The sequence below is a fragment of the Zonotrichia albicollis genome, chromosome 12 (genome assembly GCF_047830755.1).
Source record: "Zonotrichia albicollis isolate bZonAlb1 chromosome 12, bZonAlb1.hap1, whole genome shotgun sequence".
NCBI classification, from domain to species: domain Eukaryota; kingdom Metazoa; phylum Chordata; class Aves; order Passeriformes; family Passerellidae; genus Zonotrichia; species Zonotrichia albicollis.
This window is the reverse complement of record NC_133830.1, coordinates 77509-101415: the sequence shown is the minus strand read 5'-3', so window position 1 is coordinate 101415 and position 23907 is coordinate 77509. Positions and strand designations below refer to the sequence as shown.

General features: G+C 41.4%; 1 protein-coding gene across 1 annotated transcript in view; it reads right to left on the bottom strand.

Moving 5' to 3' along the window:
* The window catches only part of FGD5 (FYVE, RhoGEF and PH domain containing 5), a 75405-nt gene that overhangs the window by 44086 nt on the left and 7412 nt on the right, over positions 1-23907 (bottom strand). The window contains exons 2-5 of the mRNA XM_005490175.4: positions 20345-23276; positions 4135-4264; positions 1380-1438; positions 1239-1269 (exon numbers count right to left, since the gene is read on the bottom strand). Coding sequence (XP_005490232.3) covers positions 1239-1269; positions 1380-1438; positions 4135-4264; positions 20345-23276 — 3152 coding nt within the window. The remainder of the gene's footprint in view (positions 1-1238; positions 1270-1379; positions 1439-4134; positions 4265-20344; positions 23277-23907) is intronic.

The following is a 23907-nucleotide window of genomic DNA, read 5'->3' as shown; positions in this document are numbered from 1 at the left end:
TCTTTTCCCTTTTGTTCTTGCAGGGCAAGATAGCTGAGGCAGTGCAGGTAGAGGCTTTGGCTTGTTTTTGTTTCCCTTTGGCCTTAGAAGAGAGTTGCTTCAGGGTAGCAACCTGAGAGGCTGCATTTCAAAATGAAAAGCTTTCAGAGTGAATTTTGCAACATCTGCCTGCAGCGCAAGGCCGGCACTGGTTGGGGTTGAGCCACTGCTCTTTCTGTGCTTGAGAGTCCGTTTTCTCCCTAGCCCCCATCAGAACAGGCACGCGAGAGAGCAGCACAGCATCAGCACCAGTGGCTTGGAGGACGCAGTGCTGATGCTGGTTGGCTGCCGCCAGCCTAGGGACATGCAGAGAGGCTGGCACTGCAGATTCACCAAATTCTTCAGTTCCCAAATTCCAGATGCCCGAGGGTGCCGGCCACCTTTGTCAATGGAGCTGTTGCTGCTGGAGAGATGAGGCGCGGAGGGCTGCTGCCACCTTTGTCTCCCCACATGCAGTTGCGGAAGGCGCCGTCTTAGGGGTTTGTCTGACATTTTCCCTTTGTCTCTGACACGCTCTGGGCTGCAGGGGGCGTCGTCTTGGGAGAGGGGTTACTCTGCCCTTTGGAGTTAATGTTTGTTTCCGGTAGTCCGTGAGAGCTCAACAACTTTGTAACTAGTGAGGATTACTGTTATTTTTTGCCTGTTGCTGTTTCTTTTTTATAGAATGCTATTTTTTCATTTATATCTACTCCTGTTCCTTTCTCCTTATTGGTGGAAAGGGATTTGTTAAATCAATGGAGAGGTAACTAATTTTAGAGTATCTGCCTCTTAAATTGTCTTAAACCAAAACACTGTGACACAGTGTGGCTACCCAGAGCACACCGGCTATTACCAATACTGCATTATTAGAAAACAAGAAGCTTAAATGCAAGCAGAGTGAGTCCATTGAAACCAAATCCCCATGCTTCATAGCTCTAATCCCATCTGTCTCACTGTGAAGGGAGAGTGTCCACTCCTGTTTATCACCATCTCCTTCTCTGCACTAGGGTTGTTATGCACCTTACACCAGTCTCAGTCTCAAGAAACCCCAACTGTTGGCCATGGCTTTTCCCTCTAGATGACAAATAATAGATTAGAATGGTTCACAGTAAGCCATTCCTCCTCAAATTCACTTAAATCCCTTCAGTGCTTTTATGTCTTTTAAATTGCAGCTAAATAAAAGAGTATCTAGGTTTCAGTGATTAAAATTATTTACTTACCATACGTAACAACTGGAGCATTTCCACATATCTGGGGAGAGAGACAAACTTTTATTAACTGCCATCAAATGAATATGGAAGGGTGGTCTACATACCTTTAATTTTAGAAGCGCAACAGGTAGATTAAAAAAACAAACTCACACTTTTTCTGAAGACATTAGTTCCTGGGCAATGAGGTAAGCTCTGGACTGGCCTTCTTTCTGTCAACAGAAGAAGTCAGAAGCAATTAAGAGATTTCTCATTCTACAAAGTAAAGCAGTGTTAGAGAGCACTTTAAACTGACATATTTCTATAGTAGAAATAGTGACCAGACTTTATTCTTTGTTGTTCAGTGTCTGGTATCCTGGACTTTCGAAGACAGGCCATTTTCCTCAATTCAAATACTAGTAATATAGTACAAAGTAATAGCTGCTAATACAGATGGCAAGTTTGAAAAATGTCTTGTTATTGAAGGAGGAGTGAAATTTTCTGTGGATTTTTACAGGTCCAAAATTTGTCAAAGAAGCAGAAAGTGCTTAACTTTGAACAGGCTAGCTTCACAGCTGTTGAGGATATACCTCCTGGAAAGGGGAGTTCTTTATCAAAATGGTCATATTCCAAACTGTTCTGACTGCTGTCAGAGAGATCTGTGGAAGCAAACAGGATAAAGGGCTTTATTGCGTACTAAAAAAAGTGTCTAAACTAAATGGCAATAAATATCTCCAGAATTAGTTCAGTACTTCACCAGACAACATTGTTTGAAATCTCAGAGGCATCTATTTAACTGGTTGGCATCTTGGAAGAAACAGATAACTGTGAAAGAAGCAAACTGTATGGCTCTGAGGTGCAAGTGGCTAATAGTATTTTGCTCCTAATTCACGATTCATCCTTATGGTAAGAGATGGCTAAAGCACAGAAATACGTACTGAAAGGAATGTACTGGAAAAAGTTTGACTTTTTCAGCAGTGATGAAGTAAAGAGCAAAAACAGTGGTCTAGTAGTTGCAAAGAAATGCAGCCCTCAGTGACTAAAAGTGGACTCAGAGGAAATGAGTGCAGTATCAAGTCTTAGTGACTTTGCTTGCCAGACCAAGTATGCTGGTAAGAGACTCAGCGAAGCAGAAAGTCAAGGGTCCCTACATGGCTGCCATGGCCTCCATCTGCTAAGCAAAGGCTTGGAGCAAGGCCCAGAGGGCAGCTACTGAAGAGGGAGCTGGGAGACAGCTATACCACAGGACTAGGCACATGACTGGCTGCAGGGAGTAAAGATTTTAAAATGCTGGTAGCTTTGCAGTCTTATAATAATCACTTGGACTTTGTTTCAGAGAGTGAATAGTTGAGGGACCTGCACCCACTCAATCCCCTGTTTGCAGAAATCTGTCTACAAACACTGTTTTGTATCTCAGAGCTAATTTCCTGGTTAAACAAACAGCAATTAAATAACCCAAGACAGGCAATGCATAGAGACACTTTCAGACTTGTTCTGGACAGACCACGTGACACTGAAGTCCCTGAATTTTGCCTGTGACATATTAATCATAAAGATTGATGGCACTTTGGTGACAGTGCCAGTCATTCCCCTTTAAACATAGTGCCAGTTCTCAGTCGTGCTGACCCAGCTGTTTGTACAACCTTTATCAGAACCAGACTGGTATCCTTAAAAAACTGAACTAAACAGATCCAGCTCAAAAAAATGGTGGGGCTGGAGGCAAAACTGCCTCCATAGGGCTACAATGGAGTTGTTTGGCCTAAGAGCTGCACAAGTAGATCATAGAACAATTTTCTAAATCAGAAGCATTGTGCAAGTCACTTCTCTGGAGTACTCTTTTGTACTGCATTTCAAAGCAGGGCAACTCATGAAAACATGGAAGCAGAAGCTCCATCGCTGTGTGTGCCACTAACTTGCCATGCTAACATGGATAAATTTCATCTCCTCGTGCATTTCACTATGTGTGTGTTGTACTTCAGAGTGTATTGCAGCTTGATTTTGTTCTGGTGTATTGTAGCTTGATTGTACTCAGACAAGAGCGCTACTGCCACAATCAGAGGCTCATAGCAGTTTTATAAGCTTCACTATCTGGATGACTTTATAATGCCCCATTTGTACTTGTTATGCACTATGTAGCAGTTTACAGTAGTGCTAATGGTAAGTAAACGGAAGGATTATGAGAACAATTAACTTTTTCAGGTTAGCTCTGCGAACCAGTGAGAGTGAAGGAAAAGTAGTCCATATCTGTCTTCCAGATCCATCCTTGAAGAGCTAGATTGCAGCTGTCCTGGAGGATCTGCATAATTATATAAATCAAGAGCTGTCCCTTGAAAGGCTTCTAAAGTAGGTACTTCCTCAAGGCACACAAGTCTGTAGTTCCCAACTGCAGCACATTTCAGTTTTATGTATGTGCACAGGAGTGCACATTTTGATATGTTAAAGGTTTGCAAAACAGAATGATTCCTGGAGTCTGGAAACAGTGGAAATGTGTAAGGAGCAGCAAAGACATTCTTATGTACTGCTGCTTTTGATTCAGTAGCTGCCCTGCTTGTTTTGAGACCTTTGAGACTCTGCTTACTGGTCCCTGTTTGTGCACTGTGCAGGTCTTCTCCATATGTCTTTTTTGATTCAATGTAATTTTAAATTCTCAAGATGGAAACTAAATGCTTTGGAGTGAGACTTTTTTCCTGACATTCAAGCCAGGCCTTTCTTGCTGTTATGTTGTCTCCATTGTCCATCTTCAGACTACATTCTTTGCCTTTGCCATGTGCTGTAGAGGTAAATTTTTCCTAGTGCAGTGGGAGAGCAAAGGACTGATGGCTCTGCCATTTCTAAATGAGCACCAGACAAGCTAAGAATCCAGGATCTTCTGCAAATTGCTTTTCCCTCTCCAGGTGCCAGGCATTAACCACTTTTAGAGTTTTTTTACCTTGTTGGTGAGACTGGGATCACCAAGGCTGCTTTCATCATCTTCTGAACTCTTTTGTTCCTCATCTGATGTGACTACTTCCATTGGTGTCACAGAGACTGGGCACACCTTGTAGGGCTCAGTGTAGGCACTGCAGAAAAACAGAACAGACTAGTTCAATGGTGTTATTCCCAGACTCACTGTTGCTCAGACATATAGAATCCCTGCAGAACTGCAGGGCTTGGAAAACAAAATTTATCAAGCATGTTTTTTTTTGGCTGCTATGTTCAAAGGCAACCATTTGGGCAACCAGAAGACTCTGAAAGGAGCAATGAGAGGTTAAACAAACTTGTTCAAGCTTTCCCAAGAGATGATTGTTCTGGCCTAGTTTGGAGTAAAAACTTCATACTTAGTTGGAAGCAGAATTGCTTTGTTCCTCCATAGTCAACCCCTCAAAATAGATTCAGTAAAATCACACTAACATTTTTAAATGGAAGTTAGATGCTGTGGCAAATGGGTTTTCTGGGAAAACATCAAAAGGACAAGAAAAGTATAATGGTAATACCAATGTCATTTAAACTACAAGATACCCAGGTTCCAGAATCCCTGGATTGTTTCAAGGGAACATGAATTCAGCTCCAGAAACCCAGAGAAAGCTATGCAGTAAGAGTACTGGACCTGGTGTGAAACACAGGCCAGTGCAATACAGGCCTGTGGCTTCACAGCATTTTATTAAAGAATTTTTTTTTTCCGATTAAAATGGCCAGTGATCTCAAAACCTCCACAAAGCATGACTAAAGCAATCTGTATATGCCTAGCTCCAAATTCCAGCTGCTGGATCTTGTTAAACCTTTGCTGAACTGGTGGCCAGTCTTTCAGATTTTGTTACTGTGTACTTACAAGCTGTATTCAAGTTGTCCCTTAATTTTGACTTTTATATGAAATAGGTGAAGATTTTGGTGTCTTACTCTGTCATGCCACTTATGATTTAATAATTCTAAAATCTCTGAACTTCATCAAATTATTATTAGCATTATTCAATTTACCAATAATTTTAACACCAACTTTTGCTGCCATCCAGTTTTGATACTGCTCTTGGTACTGCAACACGTAACTCATTATTCCAGCACTGGCAAAAAATGAGTACCAAGCTGTGTATATAAGCTGTAACACCCATCTAATCCTACCTGACTTTACTGAGTTTTCACATTCAAGGATCACATTTGGTTTTTTTGACCACAGTGTCATTCTAGGAGTTTATATACAGCTTATACACCACAGTGGCCCCAAGCGTTTTACATTTCTAGGGCAAGGTTCCTGTGTTCAGCCAAGAGGGTGAATCTTTTGTCTTGAGAATCAAAATCTGACATCGCCATGTTTTCTAGTAGACATGTTGGCCAGACAGATCAGTCTGTAATGCGGGCCTGGATGACTCAGTTTATATTATTTCTATACTTCCCATTTCCTCTGAAACACTAACTTCCTTTCACATCTCTGCTTCATCCCTTTAATCTGCTTGGAGATCCCACAAACCCACAGCATCAAAGCCAATGCTAGAATAACAGAAGGCTGGGCAAAGATGAGCTAATGTAAGTGAGAGGACAATGACGAGACTCCCAAGGTCACTGACCAGATTCTTATTTCCTTTCAGAAAGGAAACTCCTCAGATATCTGCATTTACCTCTAAGCTGCAAACAGGGCTATGCGTTTCCCATGCAAGTGTGGCTGTCAGCCTTTCTGTTCTGCCTCCAGATTTTCCCTCATGTGCAGAGTCCAGGAGCTCATATTCAGTCGATAGAAGGGTATGAACAAGTGCAGCACTTAAGGAACCTCTGCTGCTTTCATATTTGAAATGAAGTAATAATTTGTCTCCATAAGGTACATGCTGCCTAAAGGATGATCCCAGCTAATAAAACTCAAGAGGTCAGCAAAGGATATCTTGCTCAATGTGTCCCAAAACCAGTGTCTAGGGTGTGCTGGTGTTTCAACCATTGTGACATCATTTGGTTAACAGGTATCTGTTCAGCATTCAGACACCCAGACTACCTGGATTACCTCCTTGCTGCCTCTCTGTGGTCTTTCACTCTATCTTCCCAGTCAGTGTCAGGACAGAGAAAGAGAGAATAATTATTTTCTTTGCATCTGTTGCAAACTGCAAATTTGATGATGCAAATTAATGACCAGCAATATACATGAAGGCCAAAGAGCCCCCGATATATTTTCTCAAAGTTTCTTATGGTTTCAAAAGTGTCTGAAAGTAAAGATCATGACAATATTTGGCCAAAAATTTCACCACAAGCGAAGAAAGCGGTAGAAGAGGCTAGAAATCACATCCTTGGTTCCAGTCCTACCAGTACATTAAAGGTGCTTTTGTCAGTAATTATCAACGCAGGGCTCCCATATTCAATGTTTACATGTAGTGACATAGTCTGTGTTTCTGAGGTAAGCACCGACTTCTGCTCTGCCTGTTGTGGGGTAACAGAATGTCTTTTTGTCTAGGATGTTTCATCCATTCATTAGTGAGACCATGTTTCTCGACTGCTAAAAGATGATCCTTCAAATATTTGCCTAAGAGAGAATGGCTGCAGTGTTGAGTTCATTTAGACCTAGATCCACCAAAGCTCTAAAATGAACGAAAGTTATGACCCTAAATGTTTTTCTGTGTGTACTGGTGTTTGCACTGGCAATTATTTGAACTGAGTCACCAAAGCAATCTTATATGAAAACTACTTTGGAAGGTACAGTTATTCTTTCCCTATAGAGTACATCCTCTACAAGTATATCTTCCCTGAAGCCAGCTGAGTGGTGATGAGCTTGACATATCAATTCAGATAGCGCATGCTCATGCTAAATTTACAAATGACTACTAAATTGCTGCCATAACATTTCCATCCACAGACCCCACCCTGTGCCCATTTAAACTCCTCTGTCACAGGAATCTTAGCTCATAACTAATTATAATGTATTCGATGCAAGATCAGAATCTCACCTGGACACAGCTGGATGACGCAAAACTCACATATGCAAAAGTCACATATGCCATCCAGTGGGAAGGAAAAATAATCTACACCTGCAAAGACCCCAGCCCTCCATTGTTTGGCCAAGAGGATTGAATGCTGCTTTTTTCTGCATGCAGTATCCCTGTCCCTATCTCAAGTCCCAAGCCCAGTAGTTACCAGTTCAAACTCTCAGACAGTGACATTCTTATTGCAAAAAACTAAAATAATATGAACTCAATGCAGATTGAGTAATTTGGGAGATGCAATGGGGTGCTGAAGTACCCTGTTTTATTAAAACTGATTATTTATTTCCCTGTATCAATTTGTAAATGAATGTTTTAATTCATTCTGCAAAAGGAAGGCTCATTAATAAAGGAAAATAATGTCCAAATGCATTTAAAGACAATAAAAGGAAATGTCTATTAGTGCAGCATAATGCCTATTAGTGCAGCATATGTTTAGCCAGTCAGTTCCCTATGGCAGATCATCAAGGCAAATATTGTACCTGAAGTCTGAAAAGGTCAAGAAAGACATGATGCCTGCTAATAACATACACAGCCTGTAAAGGCAAGGTAACACAGGGATAATCACATTTCACACTTTGAGGCATAAGCTGTTTGACTGGCAAGGCCAGAAAGGTGCTCTTTCTAATTCCACAAGCATTTCAATTTGAATATTGCTCCTTCTTACATTGTTGTGTTACAGAATACAGGCGAGGGGAAGAGGATTTTTGATCAGGTGCATAAGGCTTTTGCTGTTTTCGAGACACTTTGGGGACAAAACTCTCCCAGCTTCAACCACTGCTCCTGGAGTTGGTCACAGAATAACAGTGCTGGTACAGCTCTAGTTTTGGAAGGGAATGCAGGAAGCACAAAGGTGTTCGGGCTCCATCTTAAGGAATATTCTCTGTCCCAGCCTGGGGCACTATCAGTAGAGAAGGGATAAGAGAAAGCCTGAGAGTGAGGTTTCACTAGCCGTGTCCCAGATGTGCCAGGATGGATAGCTTTGAGGCTTTTGCTTTGAGGCACCTGTGTAGCCAATCCACACTTCAGGCTCAGTGACGTACCCTGGGGTGCATCGCTGTCTGTGAGCACCATTACTCTCCCCAGTCCTGTAGTTTTAAAACACTAGGTAAAACAAAGAAGCAGTAAAAGCTGGACATGCCTGGAAACAAAACAGTGTCCTTGGGCCTCAGGCAAGTGGCATACCCCCTTCCTGCTCTCCCAACCATGAGGGAGAGGCAGTGAGCTGTGGTGGCCTCAGCTTGTGCTCAGCCCAGCCCTTCGGCCCTTGTCCTGCATTTCCTGTAAACAGGGAACAGTTCCTCCCCAGAGATGACCTGGCAATGAACTAGCAAGGGCTGACGCTCAGCTGCACCACACCCAGCGTCCCACCATGCCAGAAGGTACAATGGGGCAGCCAATAATACATAATATATTATTAAAGGCAGCTCTACCCTTTAGGGACTCCTTTGAACATATTAATCACATCACATGTCAGCCATCACAGAGCTTTTACTTTCAATAAATCATTAGCTTCAAAGGCACCCCAGAGCTTTTATATCCAACAGCCCCTGCAGAGGTTTCCCTTAAGATTCTTTTTATGCTTCTCTTTTCCTTCTTTCCCTTGCTAAATCATAGCCCTGTTGATCTCCGTCACCCTACCATTCCCATCTGAGGGAACCTTTTGCTATGTTGGATCCTTGCAATGCAAAGGATGTGGGCATAATGAAGACCTGAGTGCTTGACGGTGACAGAAGTACTGTGCTGTGAAACTTCTTCCTTCCCAGACCATGCACACCATATATCTGCGTTATGTTGAAATTCCATTCTGCATTTCTGTCAAGGGACAGAAGCTAACAAGGAATACATCCACCAATTATCAGGATAGGTTTCAAATGATTTGCTGAGTAATCCCTAGTCACAGTACAAATGGCCTCTGACTGTGAAACCACCCAACACTTTTGCCGTATTCTCCTCTATAAAATGACTTATCTCAGTGACAGTCTGACTGTGGATACAATGATGTAAAAATGGGGAGGGTTCATCCTGACTTCAGTGGACTCACTTTGTATTTGTGATCTTTAAGCAGCATAAGACCCTGTGATTTCATACAACCCTCTGTAAGACTTATTCCTCTCTATAAATCAGTGACAGAATAAGCCAACCACCTACAACTTCATTAATAAAGGGAAGGAAAAATATAAGTTAGAAACAACTTTCAGCTGGTCACCTGATAGTCATTTCAGAATATGAGACGTACACCTCTCTGGGGAGACCACTGTCTGGGAAGCAAAGCTGAAACCACTGCTTTACTACTAATTATTTGTTTTGATCCTTGGCATGTTTCTCAATTTTGTGCTTAGGCAATCAGTTGTGTAGAGTGGGTAATCCCAAAGCAGTCACGTTTAGAGCACAGGTTAGACCTAAGGCTTTGGACACTGTTGATCCCTGACAGGGTCTAAACCTGAGCTACTTTGTCCATCTCCCTTGAGGCACAGTTTTACTTTTCCTGTTTCTGTTTACTGCAAACTAAAATGGATTTCACTTTGTCCTTAAGAGAGAGGGCTGGGTACCCCAGGATTATGCCCATGCTTCAGGCACAGAGTAGTGTTTTCATTCTTATGGCCAAGCTGAGATGCAGAAATCTATCTGGAACTATTTAACAGTCATGTTTGTTAGCATTGCTGCTTTCTGCTGGCGGTGAGGGTTCTTGAGTTTAGACTGTCAGTGGCTTTCAGCAATCATTTCAGAAATCATCAGCAGCCAAGCTGATGATTTCTGCACAAAGGCACACACTGGAGAAGAACAGCAATAATGAAAGATTTAAGCAGTACTACTTGCTCAAAGAATTAGAATTCATAAAAACATTGCAGATGGACAATTCAGAAAAAGATCTGCATCAATCATCGTGTGGGAGCTCCGCAAATGGAGCCAAGCAGAACCAAGGCACATTTGTCACACACAAACCTGGCCCTGGAGACGTTCTGTGTTGGTGGACAGTTCTGTTATCTAACAAGCATATTAAACAGGTTTAAAATTTTACGTAGGTAAGAATCAGATCCAGATATCTTTCATACCTGTACAAGGAGCTTATTTACTATAGTGAGCTACACAGAACTAGAATATCTTTACAAGTCCTCCTCCTTAGTGAATCTAGGTCCGTACCCTACAGCAGTTGCTCTGTACTTTTGCACAAATAGTCCTGAAATTCAGAGTACAACCAGGACTACATTGTTGCTTCTGGAATCTAGTCTGGATGAGATGTGATTAGGTGTCAGTTAGGCAAATGTCATCAACATAGCAGCAAATGGATACAACTCATTATAATCCTTTCAGAATATCCAGTTTGACATAATTGTAAGTGATAATAGTTGTGAAAACTCAAAGGAGGATGCCAGCTTGGGAATTGTGTCAGTGAAACACAAACATAAAATTCAACTTGAATCAGTCATCATTTGCTGCAAACAGACTTTTTAGTGACCTGTTTATTAAAAGAAATTTGAATTCTTGGCATTTGATTCCAAAAGACATAAGAACTGGTGGACAAAAGAGGCATTGGTTTTTGTGGTAGAGAACACTGCCTTTTTAAAAACCTTTTTAGAGTTGTATTGGGGAAAGACTTAAAAGTAGTATTCCTAGAGCCATTTAGACTACAGAGAAAATGATACTACCAATGCAGGTAATGACAGTTTTCAGGGTTTTTTTCTTTCTTTTCAAAAAAAGCTTAATTTTTTCTAAATTTAGGAAAAGTAGAAGTAACATAGCACCAGTACTTTACAAAGTCTGAATCTGCTATGACAGACAAAATACTAATTTCTTACAAATAGTACCTTGTTTAGAAGTGAAGTTACAAACACCTTGTACAATAATGAGTCCTAATACAAGAATTATCTCTAAGCATTGTTATAGTATTACTGAATTAAATTTCATTCATGCATAAGTACAATAACAGTTGGTTACATACATAGCAGAATAAGGGCAGAACACGGAATTTCAAAACTGGTATTAGGAATGGGAGGACACCCTCGGTTTGTAATTGCCATTTCCAAAATGGAAATGACACTTGTAATGTATGGCTTTAAGAGATCCCTTTCAATGCAGTAACAACATCTGTCTCTCAGATCCAGCAGTAGAAGAGTGCCCAAGAGGGCAGAATGTAGACTGCAAAGCTCTGACTGTTAGCTCTATTCATACAGAACTTGACCAGGAGACCACTGTCTTTCTTTGTTGCAACATCTGAGGTGTAGGAATTTATTTTTGTACCTGAAAAGGTACATTGGGTACATCAGGTATATTTTTGTACCTGAAAAGGTACATTATTTTACATGTTCTAGAAATGAAACAGGACTGTGTCCATTTTTGGGTCTTGCGACCAAAACCTGTAGGTATTTCCTTCTCCCTGTGGCTGGTGTTTTAGGCATTGGGTTGTGAGAAACTCATAATCTAATTACCACTGCTGACTGATTCAAAGTCATCACTCAAAGTGATCTGGAAAAGCAGACCTGCGAGAAGCAGAGACTAGGTTTTCTATATCTTAGGCTACAGCATATAAGAGTTCCTTTAAATTCTGTCAAAACAGATGTAAGCTTCACATACAATTATTTCGTGAATGTTTCCCTTTTGGAAAATGTTTCAGCTCATTCTAATTTCAGGTTCTAGAACAAATCATCAAGGCAGTCAAATCACAAATTGCTGTTCACATCCTCAGATGTACAAATGTACCCCACATGAGTATCTGGCATAGTATCATTTATCACCCAGATTCCATTTCACTTTTCCAACTATGACACTTTTACTAATGTCCTTCTGACTATGAGTCCTGGATCTCCTTAGAAAAAGATGATACATTTCACAAAACGAAACTGTTAACATGGCACATAACACAGACTGGCGATTAGGGATATGTTCCTGATTATTATTACTTTGTTTATTTTTTGGCAGAGTAATTTAGACACTAAAACTTGATACCAAAGTCTTTATGTTCTCTTTTCATTTTATTGCCAGTTCATTATTCCATACTTTCCATGGAAAATACTCACAGTAAGTTCAACATAATGAACACCATTCTGCCCTGCAGGACTCTTACGATGGAAGGCAAGTTGTTATTTCCCTGTACTACCAGGATCAATTGTTTTATCAACACCATGCAGCCTGGGAACAAACCAGGGAAAATTGCAGTGAAGCTAGGATCAAGTGAACTCAGTTTTCTTGCATTTCAGAGATTCACCCAGTTGTTAAAACAGTACTTCCAGAAGGAGAGAAACAGAGCTTAACTGCTAATCTGTAGAGCTGAAGCAAAGTGCTCTCCTCTGTCTTCTAAGAGGTTGGGTTCATTTCCCAGATTAAAATTAGAGTTTGCTGTACTTTTTGGCTGAGGTTTTTTTAAATTGGAAAATCAGCTTTGGAATGATTAAAAATGACATAGATTTGTAATATTTGGCTGGGATGAATACATTAATTACTTCTGGCCCCTCTCCCAAATAATTGTGGAAAATCGAAACCATCTTAATTCTGCAATTCAAAAATATGGCTTAGTTCAGAATTTACTTCAGTATCTATTTTTTTTTCTTACTTGCAAATGAAACAATCAGAAAAATGTCATGAACTACAGAATTCCTTTATTTTGTTGGGGCTTTTTTCTTGGACTTTTCAATTAGGCATGCATATTTTATCTCTCTTTTAGCCACTGAAGCAATGTTTTTTCTTAAAACTGCAATCAAATGGCAAGACAAATTACTTGTCCAGACAACTTACTATATGTCACTCTCACTGAGTCCCTTTGCCCTGGATGTATTCACTGTGATGTAGTTTTATCTCACTGCCAGTGTCTGGATTTTTTATGGCTAGCAATGTGAAAGTAGAAAGAGTGAAGGAAAGATTTTGAGGTGCCCAGTTTTACCTCACATACTGCCCTTTTCTACTTAAGGAACAGAAGATTTGACTTCAAAGTTGTGTTGTACTGTATGCAGTCCATTACTTCTGTAGACATGTGTGTTAAGGAAGAATCTTTTCTGAGGTCTTCTAGCCAACTCTCAGAACTAAGAATGCAGACTGAGACCTGAAATGTAAGAGGATAAGAAACTCATCAGAAACACCAAACTAGCTATCCTTGATGAGGTCCACCTGCCCTGAGGGCCCATCAGGGGGATGCAGTGGGTTAATATCCAAGTTTAGTGAACATATTCAAGGCATAAGGACAAACTACCAAGAGACTGAAGAGGTACTTAATTTGGGACAGCTGAGAATAGCTGGATGGAGACTGTGCAGCAGACATATGCAACTATCTCTTGTCTCAGTTCATCAGTACCTAGTTGTATTTCTTTTGAGAAAAAGAAGTTTGAGTATCCCTGTGATATTGATAAAGCTGGGGTAGCATGTGCTTTTAGCATTGCTTAAATCACACCAATATGACTTCTGGCTCCATAATCATCATCCAAGACAATTCTGCACAGCAGACTCTCTCCTCTTGTCTAATCCCACTGAAATGTATTTCTGGTTCATTTAATGGAAACAGTGAAGACAGAGAAGTCAACCCAGGCATAAAAGCCCTCAGGACATGAAGAGGGCAATGTGAACACATTTCTTCTTTTCTGCACTGTAATTTGATAATTAAAATAGCCATCACAATGGAGTCCATCTACTAATAAAGCAAACATCTGCTGAGTTTTTTGGACCATTTCCTGGGAGGTATATGAGACTGTGATTTCTCATAAACAAAGCCAGGGTGAGATCCAGCACGTCGCGTCTGAGTAGCGGCAGTTTTCTGAGGCTGTGCTATGTATGAAGGATGGTGATATGCAATGCAAAGCTATGCTGGGGAGCACACTGGCTTTATCATGACTTATACTGTCCCTACACATCTGCATCTCCAGCATGAACCAAGACAAACAGCTCCACAGATATGAGGAAACAGGACAGCAATCACGGAGTTGCTGGAAAATTGATACCTGCTTGTAGGCAATGTATTAAAATCTTTCATTCTTTGGTATTAATCTGACATTACTGATGCTGTCTAGAGACACTTCTCAGAGGTGCTTCTTAGAAAAACTCTGCCATCCAAGAGCACTTAATATTTTCTGTCTCTAATGCCTGACAGCGCCAGGTGAAGCATGCCCCATTGCCCAGCAGCAATGGGTTATCTCCAGCAGACTGTTCCCTGTCTATGAGCAGCTTGAATTCTGCATTAACCACTGTCACCTTCAAATTCCCTGCTGCAATTCAGACAATACTCAAGTAAACAGAAATAAAAACGTGACTCATGTCAGAGCTGGCTGAGGCTGTTGTCAAGATTTTCAATAGGTTGTGCATGGCCTGAAGTCAAGTATAGTACTGGGATCCCTTATTCTGCAATGAATTTACAAAGCTTTCTTTCAGGTTTATGCTGCAAAATTCAAGAAGTGGTGAAAGCTCATGAGATTTTATTTTTTATCCTATTCACCCTTTGACAAGTGACAATGTCTCTTTTCCTCATCTCTAGGCTTAGACCCTGATCCTTCTTCCCTCTGTGACAGCATTTTTATGGGACTTTCTCCCACCTACAAGATCTAGAGCACAGCATGTTTCACACTGACATTTTAAAAAAAAACAAGCCAAAAAACTATGTAGAGATTTTTATGAGCAATTTTTTAAAAAATTACGTTTCTTTTAAAAACCTCTCACAATGCTCACCATCACTTTGGTTCTCTTCAGCTAAATGACTGTCAGCAAAATTCCTTACAATTGACCCGTACAGGTCTTTAAAGGAGCTAAGCCCCATTAGTAGACCACTACCTCCATAATAAACATTAATATATCACCAGCCCTGAGAAATGCTAGACCTACAAAACCAAAATTCTGTCTCTTGTAAAGCTTCTCATCAATGCTACACATGCATGGTATCTTAGTGTAGTCACAGAGCGGGGGTTTAAGAAGTAGAGAACTAGGAACTGAGTGGAATCAGCAGCTAGAATTTGTTTTCCTGTGAAAGCAAGAAAAAGAAAGGATGAGAAAATCTTTCCCAAATCAACTATCTAAAATCTATGCTGATTCTGTAGCTCAAAACCTGCTTTGTGGAGATTTGCCTCCAGTATAGATATAACTTGCTTCTATTACAAATGCAGGGTAATGTCAGCAACACTGTTATTATCATACATAGCAGTGAGCCAATAGACAGCTTAAACTGCGTTGAACATGTGTTATCTTGTTTGGATATCCTCTGTACTGAGCAGCTCTAGCTAGGACAAGCAGAAAAAACAAAGCATGAGTTGATTTTATCTTCTTGACAAAATTCTCCTTGAGTTTTACCATAAACAGGAAAGTATGGTAACTGAACTGCTCATTGGGATGAGAAGTCTTGATACGGTCACCATATGGGCAGGTGTTGTACAGGTCAAAACCAGCTAACAAACTGTGTGTCTTTTTTCTGCCCATGTTTTCTATAAAATGTCAGAAACATCTGGAAACTTGGTGTTGCTTCTCCTTTCACCACTACTTTTTGTATATGAGGTTATTTTAATTATCTAGAAGCAACTAGAGTGCTTCCCACTCATTTGCTCTTTGTTGAGACAGAAACAACTGTAGCCTTACGGTTTACTTTGGGCCAGAGTTCACCTGATTTAACTGTCATAGGAAGGGGCAAATTGCATCTGTATAAAAAACAATCAGGTGCTTTAGCTGCACCTATTGCTTCAGCTGCACTTTTTATCCAAGGAGTGAAAGGCTCCAGGAGTTTCTAGTGGCCATCCTCCATGCCCATATGATGCAATAGGAGTTCAGGAAAGGTGGGTGAGTTTCAAAACAGAGATCTTGAGGGCACAGGAACAGACTATCCCTCTGTGCCAAAAGATGATTCGACGAGTTAAATGCCCAGCTTGGATGAGCAAGGAGGTTTTGAAGGACCTTAAGAATAAAAGGAGGATGTATCACCTTTGGAAGGAGGGTCAGGTCTCTCAGGAAGTATATAAGGGGGCTGCTGGAGCATGTAGGAAAAAAATTTGGGAGGCCAAAGCTTGGTTTGAACTTAAAATGTTGACTTCTGTAAAGGATAATAAAAAATGTTTCTACAAATATATTAATGGTAAAAGGTAGGGTAAGACCAACCTTTGTTCTTTACTGGATGAGGGAGGGAACTTAGTAACTGCAGATGAGGAGAAGGCAGTTTGCCTCAGTCTTTAGTGGGAAGATGGCTTGTCCCCAGGACAACTGTCCTCTTGGGTTGGTTGGTGGTGCCAAGGAACAGAACGGTCCCCCCATTATCCAAGAGGAGGCAGTCAGACAACTGCTGAGCCACTTGGATGTTCATAAATCTATGGGACCAGATGGGATTCATCCCAGGGTGATGAGAGAGCTGGCAGGGGAGCTTGCAAAGCCACTCTCCATCATTTACCAACAGTATTGGCTCACTGGTGAGGTTCCAGATGACTGGAAGCTGCCCAGTGTGACACCCATTTACAACAAGGGTGGGAAGGAGGATCCTAGTAATTATAGACCTGACCTCAGTATCTGGCAAAATAATGGAGCAATTTATACTGACTGTCATCATGCAGCATCTACAGGATGGCCAGGATGGTGGATGGGGAAAAGGCTGCGGATGTCGTCTATTTGGACTTCAGCAAGGCCTTTGACACTGTCTTCCACAGCATACTCCTAGACAAGCTGGCAGCCCACGGCTGGGACAGTACCACTCTGTGCTGGGTTCAGAACTGGCTGGATGGCCAGGCCCAGAGAGTGGTGGTGAGCAGTGCTGCATCCAGCTGATGGCCAGTCACCAGTGGTGTCCCTCAGGGGGCCAGTTCTGTTCAATATTTTTATTGATGACATGGATGATGGGATTGAGTCCTTCTTTAGTAAATTTGCAGATGACACAAAACTGGGAGCACGTGTCGATCTGTTGGAAGGTAGGATGGCTCTGCAGAGAGACCTGGACGGTTGGATAGATGGGCAGAGACTAACAACATGAAGTTTAAGAAGTCCATGTGCCAAGTCCTGCATTTTGGCCCCAATAACCCCCTGCAGCGTTATAGGCTGGGGACAGTGTGGCTGGACAGTGCCCAGGCAGAAAGGGACCTGGGGGTGCTGGTGACACCCAACAGAACACGAGCCAGCAGTGTGCCCTGGGGGCCAAGAAGACCAATAACCCCTGGCCTGTATCAGGAATAGTGTGGCCAGCAGGAGCAGGGAGGTCATCCTTCCCCCGTACTCAGCACCTTGAGTGCTGTGCACAGTTCTGGCCCCTCAGTTTGGGAAGGATGTTGAGACGCTTGAGCACGTCCAGAGGAGGGCGACAAGTCTGGTGAGGGGCTTGGAACACAAACCCTGTGAGGAATGGCTGAGGGAGCTGGGGTTGTTTAGCCCGGAGAAAAGGAGACTCAGAGGCGACCTTATCACTCTACTTCCTAAATGGTAGTTGTAGTCAGGTGGAGGTCACTCTTTCTCCAGGCAGCAACTGACAGAATGAGAGGTCACAGTCTCAAGCTGCATCAAGGGAAATTTAGGCTGGATATTAGGAAAAGGTTTTTACAGAAAGGGTGATAAAGTACTGGAATGGTCTGCCCGGGAGGGTGGTGAAGTCACCATCCCTGGATGGCATTTAAAAAAAGACTGCATGTGGCACTGGGTGCCATGGTTTAGTTGAGGTGTCAGGAAATGGGTTGGACTCAATGATCATGAAGGTCTCTTCTAACCCAGTGATTCTGTGATTCTGTAATACTACAACTGTATTTCTCAGAGCTGATTAAAATCTTGGTATTGCTGTTAGGATTCTCCTGATGACTGCATAGCAGCGCACTTCAAATGTCTGTCCTTTTAAGCAAGAAACTTAAACAGTGAATCTTCTCATCAGAGAGTTTCTGCGAAGTCCCCTCTTGCCCTGCTGTTCCCCAGTCATTCACAGTAGGGAAGGTTCCTGGTTTATAATAATCTTTTATAACGCTCATGTTCTGTTCTCTGAAGTGTGATAGAAGAGTTGAACTTGGTTATTCATCAAAAGTGTAGCAATTCCATAAGGTAAAGCAGATGTAAACCAGATGTTTAGCACAAGTGCTCTACAGGTGAATGCACAAAAAAGAAGTTCATGGGCTCAAAAACCATGTATTGCAAGGGTTTAATCCAACACACTTGTACTCTCAAACGGTTGAAAAAAGCCTCTGGATATGAGCAAGCTGCAGTTCAAAGAAACTTTTTATGCCATTTTGGTAGAGGTATGTTAGATAGATATTCTTACTAGAAATCTTAAATCCATGGCAAGGCATTTTAGGCCAAACTACTTTAGCAGCAAATAAAAAATCCATGTCCACACATCATGTATGCATGTGTAAATAGGTGCACCTGCTTGTACAATTTGCTTTGCTTTTCAATTAGGCCATACACTGTTTCTTCAAGTCTGTTATGCCACTGCATGTGTATGTACATGGGATGTGTATTTACATTTCATCAAAGCTTTTCAGGCATGTCTTTGTCCAAATCATGCTGACAAAATATAGCAAATAATAGCTATCTCAGCAGTAATTATGTCTGCCTGGTGCTCTTCCCCTCCACCCTGGTTATCTTGATAAAGGAGCTGTACAGGAGCCTAGCCTTCATTTCACCCCCAGTGGCAAAAACTACATGCACAACAAGCAGCAGGCTGAAGATTATGTTCATGCCTTGACCTCGAGACTTCCTGAACCAGTTTGGATTGGCTCTCCCTTTGAAACTACAGGCTTTCACAGGAAGTTCATAAATGGGCCCAAGTCACAGCAATTGACGTAGTCCTAATATTTTTAACTTGGTTCTTCAAGAACTACCTACAACGGGTGGTGTTTCATGGATACAAAGAACTGTCCAGCTTTTTCAACAGCAAATGTGTGTGCTAGGTAAAATGCAAACCACTGAAAGCAAGTGAGTAATGTAGCTTTTGCTGCTCTGTGGATGTGGTGGTGTGTGCTGTGAAGCTGCATTGCACTCCACCATGTCCCCGTGTCAGCATCACTGGAGCTTTCAATACTGCAGGCAGCCATTGTCCCCAAAGAGCTAAACCACAGGCCGGTGTTCCACAACCCTCAGCTTCAGGTGCATTTGGATCCACTGCTTAGGCCTTAATGCAATCTCTTTTCCCATGTCTCACTCATTACCCCACATCATTTGTGTCTTAGAAATGGTTTGCAAGACTCATTCAGAGGCATTACAGAAAAGTTCTTTTACTCCCTAAATCCAAAGTACCCTAAGAGGGGTTTGTGAAATGCCCATAGTTTGTTCTATCCACAATGACAAGAGAGATGAGCAGAAAAAATAAATGTTGCAAAGAAACACAAATATTAAATCTTTTAGAGAAATGATGGATGCAAATGGGCACGAAAATCTTATTTCTAAGATTTTTATCTTTTTCATACAGCTCTAACAAAATGCAACTGCATTAAAGACATTCCTTTTCATTTGCTTTGCACCTTGTTATCTCATTACCTGTTAAACACAAACTTAATAGAAAACAGTCCTATTTACATCTCTGCATTCCACTGATTGTATGCTATAATTTGACAGCAAGTTCAAATTCAAAGGTGTTAAATGCATTGCTCCTACATTCCTTTGAAAAAGACATTTTCATGTTTGCAAATAACCTGATGGAATGGGGTGAAAGGTTGTTATTAACGTTAGCAGTGCATATGATTTCAGAACTATTTAATTCATTTCTAATTTAGCAGCTCTGTCCAAGGGCCATGATAGCCCTTAAAGCAACTTCTAAAATTCAATGTCTAGTCTGATTAGTTCATGATTTGGGATTTTCTAGTCTATACTTAACTGATGGACTGAAACACAAATTATGTATATATTACTGTTTTGAGAAACTTACAGGAATTAAAAAATGAAGCAGGGCCCCTTCCAGCATATAGGCTCTCTTTTCATTCAGTCAAGAAGTGAGAAACCCTTCTTACTGAAGAACAAAGCAAACTCTCCCCGTTTCTCCTGCCAGTAACTAAAATTAGATCCACTGTATAAACCAAATATTTTTGAATATTCTTTGGTTTCTGCCTGCAAATCATAGGATCCAGATCCAGTATTCATTTACAAAGTAAGGAGTTAATTTGATGTCTTTTATTTTTTTCACTGATAAAATTTTTTTCACTTATCTTGTATTCTTCCAATCTTTCTTGTAAGCATTTCCTGAGAGGGGTGTAAGTCAGCCAACATGGAGAATCTGCCTAGGATACCTAGCAGGGAAGGCCTTGCTTGTTTGGCCAAGGCTAGCATGTCTTACATAATAATTTATTACAGTACCTTTCTGTTTCCTGGTCTGTGGTTTGCTGCTTGTTTTCAAAGCCAGAGAAGCTGCTCATATCCACATAGCCATCATTCTCATTAGCAGCAGATAATGCCCTGCTGGGATCTTCAAAAAACTCAGTAAAAGTTCCTGCTCTGGTGGATCTCCGAGGAGGAATTTGTATGTTTTCATAGTCAGAACTCATAGCAGGAATGTTCTCATAGTCAGATGTGTCAGCATTGGGAAAAGAAATAGACCTAGGTTTTGTTAATGGCAGTGGCATGAAAGGAGGTCTGGACCGGTCCTCAAAGGACTCCACCCTTGACACACTCCTGCTGAAGGACTTGGGCGTTCCTTTTCTTTTACCATCCTTATAGAAAAGAACAGCTGAGGAAGACTCAGATGCACGGAGCTTACCCACATGAGATTTTAGTTGAGGTGAGCTACTTAGGTTCCTTCCTTCCAGCTCCATCAGCCTAGGAGGCCCATGATAGCTAGACTCTGATGAGGACCTTGAAGAAGAAACATTAACATCTACATGAACTTTATTCTCACTTTTCTTCTTGAACTTTAGAGTAAGAAACTTCTTAAAAGAAGACTTCTTTTTCTTGGAATACTTAGTAGGTGAGTCATTCTCTATCAAAAGGGAAGGTGAACTTTTAGTGATTGGCTTTTTGGTGATGTAGGCGAGTTCAAACGGAGGTGGTATATCAACAACTGAGGATGGAGTAGATACGCAACATGATGAGAGATGATTTTGCTGGGAAAAACTACCTGAGGAACCATTGACACAAGGCAAGGACAAGTTATCTTCTGTCCTTTTTATTCTAACACCATCCAGTACACAGACATCACTTTCTCTGTAAACAGAGATAGGTATCTCTCTCCCTTCAACAGAATAAGATCGAGGATATAAAAGAAAGCGTCTTGACTTGGTTGGTAAAGCCCTGTTGGCTTCCACTGGTTTTCCTTCCAATGAAAAGGAATTATTGCTCAAGTCTTCTGTCCCACAGCCATTTCGGGAAGAGGGTAAATCAGTTTCAGGACCAGTTTCTTCTGGAACAGTTTCTGGGACATAGCCTGGTATTCTCCCAGAGAGAGATCGTGTTCTAGTGACAATACTTTTACAATCAATGGGCAGCCAGTTGTTGTCACCATCCATGCCTAATTCACCCTTTTTACTGTGATCAGATCCTAAATCAGTCTGCACATCATGGACAATTTCATTTTCTTCAGGAAGCACATAAGGATCATCTAGGGAATCACTGCTAGTTTCTCTTTCCTCCAATTCATCAGTCACAATGACCACTTCAGGGACTGCTAGATTTTCACGCAAAACACGTTTGGTCCCACATTCTACATTAATTTTGCCATGCTTACAGATTTCTAAGTTGTCCTCAAGTGGGACCTCTTCAGGCAAACTTTGGACACTTTTGCTGAGGCTGTTTGCTTTCACCTCATTGTCTTTCAGTTGCAACTCATCTGACTTAGAGGCCTTGACAGTATTTTCATTATCCTCTTCAACAGCTACAGCTTCTACCTCTGGCTCCGTCCCTGGACTACAAGGTAGACTATCAGAAATCATGCCATCTTCATGCAGAGAGGCTTCTTCTGTTTGAAGACTCTCAACTGAATGTTCCACAGGTATTTCCTCATGACATTCATTCTCAATCTGACACCCGTCATCCATATTCTCTGCATTCACAGTTTCTTCTTCCTCTTTCCCAGAGACTTTGCTTCCTTCACAGGCTGCCTCTGATGTCTTCTCACTTTTCCTCTCAGTGATCTGGCAGCCATCACTGGCATTTCCTGTGTTTGTATTATTGTGCTCATTTGGGTCTACTTCCTCCTCTTCAGCTGCTGCTTGATGGGTGAACTCTGCTAAACCGTTTTTGGCACCGCGTTCATCTCCACACAGTTCTAAGTCAGGACTTGTTTCTTCACTGGCATCCTCAGGCAGCATGTCAGGGTTTGCACAGTCATCATTTTCTAAGTCCCCTTCCATGTTCAAATCAAGCCCTGCATGCACACTGCAGTCATCATTTTGTGCTAGACACCCATCTGCCATTTCTAAAATCTCAGGCAGTTCCTCCTCTTGCCCTACCTTCTCACAAGCTGGGATTGATTCATCTGCAGGCAGTGGCATTGCAATGGTATCTCTACAAGTATCATCCATTACTTTCTCATCTCTGTTCAAAATGTTATCACCGTCAGTCTCACAATCACTACTGTTCTTGACCAGTTCCAGGTTGTAAGAAGTTTCTTGCCTGTTTTTGGTTTCAGTACAATCAACTACAAAATCCTCATCTTCATCTACATTCTTGGTAGCATTGCTATCCCTATCTGGGGCATCTAATGACTCCTCACAAAGTGCTTTGAACTGATCATAGTCTCTGGATGACTCCTCAGAGTCTGGTTCCCTTGGTTCTGCAGTATCTGAAGAGTTACGGTGCTCATCTCCGAAGACTTCTCGATTACTGGTATTCTCATTACTAGCAATGTTATCCTCTTCCTTCTCTACCTTTTCTGGAGTTTCTGAGACTTCATTTTCCACAGAGGAATCTAGGTTTTGATCATGCTCATGCTCCAAATCATTAGAGTCTTTGCTGGGCAGCTCACCTTCAGGAACTACAATGTATTCATTATCTGCCTCAGATCCTAGGCAATCAGCATTGCATTGGTTTCCTTCACACAGTTCTCCACCAAGACACAGCAGTTTCCCATTTGCACATTTATTTAAATTATTGTTGTTAGGAACACTGGATTTGCCCTCAGTGTCAGCTGAGAATTTTGGCTTGGGAGCAATAGGTGGTTTCGGACCCCTAGACACAGAGTTCGGGTGATGAAGAATATCAGCTCTTGGCAGTGAAGGAGAAAATTTGGAGACAGGTGCTGGAGAAAGATGACCAATAATCTTTGGTTTCGGTGCTAATGGTGGTTTTGAAATTTCTGGAGAAAAGAGATAAAAGTCATGTCAGTCATCTTGCTTTCTTATTAAAGTCAGCAGAATATATCCTGCAATACACTTTATCAGTGACTTGTAATGCAGAAGCAGTCCAGCCAACAAAAAGCTGAAAAGAGAACTGAAGGAGCTAAGCATATGGATTGCCCCTCCATGTGACACTGTAGCTATTCCAGTGAGCATAGTTTAAGGTCACATCTGAACTGAACTAGATCCAGCCCTAACACACTTGGGGAAAGATGTACAGCTGCAGAACCAAGGATGTATCACACTTCAACCCAAAACATGAAGACAGTTACTGGTATAAACTCAAGTTATGTTTTCATTGTACAGCTTCTTCAGCCCTTTAGTCAGAAGATCCTCCATCCCTCCTGTAAATGCCAGGATGCCTTGGAGGTACAAAATTCTCTAAACATCAAAATGTACTTTAAATGTATTTATGTAAATGCATTTATTGTTATGTATTTAACATAAGGCCAGCCTTGTGTTTCTACTGGTAGTGCTGACACATATGTAGGGGAAATCAAGCAGACTGGCAATAAAGTAGATTGAAGCTATGTAAATTAAATTGTATCTATATCACCATTTTACTCAGTAGCTTGCCTGCCACAGTCATTT